The 2182-nt window shown below is 36.9% G+C and overlaps 1 protein-coding gene across 1 annotated transcript; it reads left to right on the top strand.

Annotated features, from left to right (window-relative positions):
* Positions 1-285: 285 nt before the first annotated feature.
* LOC136228010 (aspartic proteinase PCS1-like) lies at positions 286-1894 on the top strand. The gene has a single exon (XM_066016839.1). The coding sequence runs from the start codon at positions 461-463 to the stop codon at positions 1781-1783; it is 1323 nt and encodes a 440-aa protein (XP_065872911.1). The 5' UTR covers positions 286-460; the 3' UTR covers positions 1784-1894.
* The last annotated feature ends 288 nt before the right edge of the window (positions 1895-2182 follow it).

Genomic DNA, 2182 nt, shown 5'->3' with positions numbered 1-2182 from the left:
TTAATTAGGAGGTCAATTACGATTCTCTTTAAGACATCTACAACTTCACTAATCATAACGTGAGATATAGATCAGAATGTGTACGATCTTTATAACTTTATTTGACCGGATACGATAACTCTGGCCATTAGACTTAAAGTTGTGAGTATTTCATTGATATTTGACTCATAATAATGTGATATCAATCCTTATAAATAATTCACCTTTCAAACCGACTTTTTTTAGTGCATATTATTTCTATTTTTCCCAACAAAACTTTGTTATTCCCCCAAATTTAGAAACCTAATAAACAAACCATTCTATTTCCCCAACCAAAAAATTGAAAAAAAATAAACCCATCATTTTTCTCCACCTAGTATTTAAACGTACCTAAATTTAACACATTAAAAACATAAACCCCACAAAAATTAACATCAACTTAACCTCAAACCTCTTTCTCCTATATGCTTGCAAACCTCCTATGGCTTCTCTCCATTTTCTATTCAAACATAAACTTCTCCTCCTCCTCTTCCTCATTTTCTCGCTAACCAAACACTCTTTTTCCTCAAATGAACAATCTTTGGTTTTATCTTTGAAAACCCAGAAAAAAAGTTCCCATCTTTCAACCCCAAACACCACCACCACCACCACCAAACTCACTTTCCACCACAATGTTTCTCTCACGGTGTCTCTCTCCGTCGGAACGCCGCCGCAGATGGTCACCATGGTTCTCGACACCGGCAGTGAGCTTTCATGGCTTCACTGTAAAAAAGAACCCGGTTTAAATTCGGTTTTCAACCCGATTTCCTCCAAAACTTACTCTAAAGTTAGCTGTCTTACACCCACTTGCAGGACCCGAACCCAGAATCTGACCCTACCCGTTTCCTGTGACTCGGCTAAGATCTGCCACGTCATCGTCTCCTACGCGGACGCGTCTTCCATTGAAGGCAGTCTAGCTTTCGAAACTTTCAGACTCGGGTCATCGACTCAACCGGATACGCTTTTCGGGTGCATGGATTCGGGTACCAGTTCGAATTCGGAGGAAGACGGGAAGACAACCGGGTTAATGGGTTTGAATCGCGGGTCATTATCGTTTGTTAGTCAATTGGGGTATCGGAAATTTTCTTATTGTATTTCGGATGTTGACTCGGCCGGTGTTTTACTTCTCGGTAATGCCGATTTACCGTGGCTTAAACCGCTTAACTATACTCCTTTAGTGAAAATCTCCACCCCGTTACCGTACTTTGACCGGGTTGCTTATTCAGTCCAACTTGAAGGTATAAAAGTGAATAACAAACTTTTATCGCTTCCGAAATCTATCTTTGTACCGGACCATACCGGAGCCGGACAAACCATAGTTGACTCGGGTACACAGTTCTCATTCTTATTGGGTCCGGTATACACTGCTTTGAAAAACGAATATCTGGCACAATCAAAAGGGATTTTAAGGGTTTTAAATGATGATAATTTTGTATTTCAAGGAGCAATGGATTTGTGTTATGTAATTGAATCGTCTCGGCCGATTCCGGCGAACATACCGGTGGTAAGCTTGGTGTTTGATGGAGCCGAGATGCAAGTATCGGGGGAGAGGTTATTGGTTCGGGTACCGGGTGAAGTGAGGGGGAATGATTCAGTGTGGTGCTTTACATTTGGGAATTCAGACCTTCTAGGAATAGAAGCGTTTGTGATTGGTCATCATCATCAACAAAATGTTTGGATGGAATTTGACATTGAAAAATCAAGGATTGGACTTGCTGAATTTAGGTGTGATATTGCTGGTCAAAAGCTTGGATTACACATATGAAAAAAAATCATTATTTATTTATTGTGACAGAAAAATCAAGAAAAAAAAAACAAAATTGCAGGGACAAATGTAAATATATATTTTTACATATACACATTTCTTGAGAAAAATTATTGTTGGTCCATATTGGCCTATATCACTTGTAATTATTGTTTTTTTTTTGTTTTTTTATTTAATTAAAATTTTAAAAAATTAATTGAATATATATATTTTTTGGGTAAATAATTATAAGGTGCTTATGTTTTTACTTAACACGCTAGTAAGTCCATCATATTATTCTAAGGTCCTTAACTTTTATCTTAATCAATTATTTAGTCCTTCCATTAGTTTTTTTAAATGAAAGTCCAAAATTACCCCTAGTTATATACATAAAAAAAATTATTTTTTAGTTTCAAATTT

The sequence above is a fragment of the Euphorbia lathyris genome, chromosome 4 (assembly GCF_963576675.1).
Source record: "Euphorbia lathyris chromosome 4, ddEupLath1.1, whole genome shotgun sequence".
Lineage (NCBI taxonomy): Eukaryota > Viridiplantae > Streptophyta > Magnoliopsida > Malpighiales > Euphorbiaceae > Euphorbia > Euphorbia lathyris.
The sequence above is the reverse complement of the archived record's forward strand: the minus strand, read 5'-3'. Positions and strand labels throughout refer to the sequence as shown.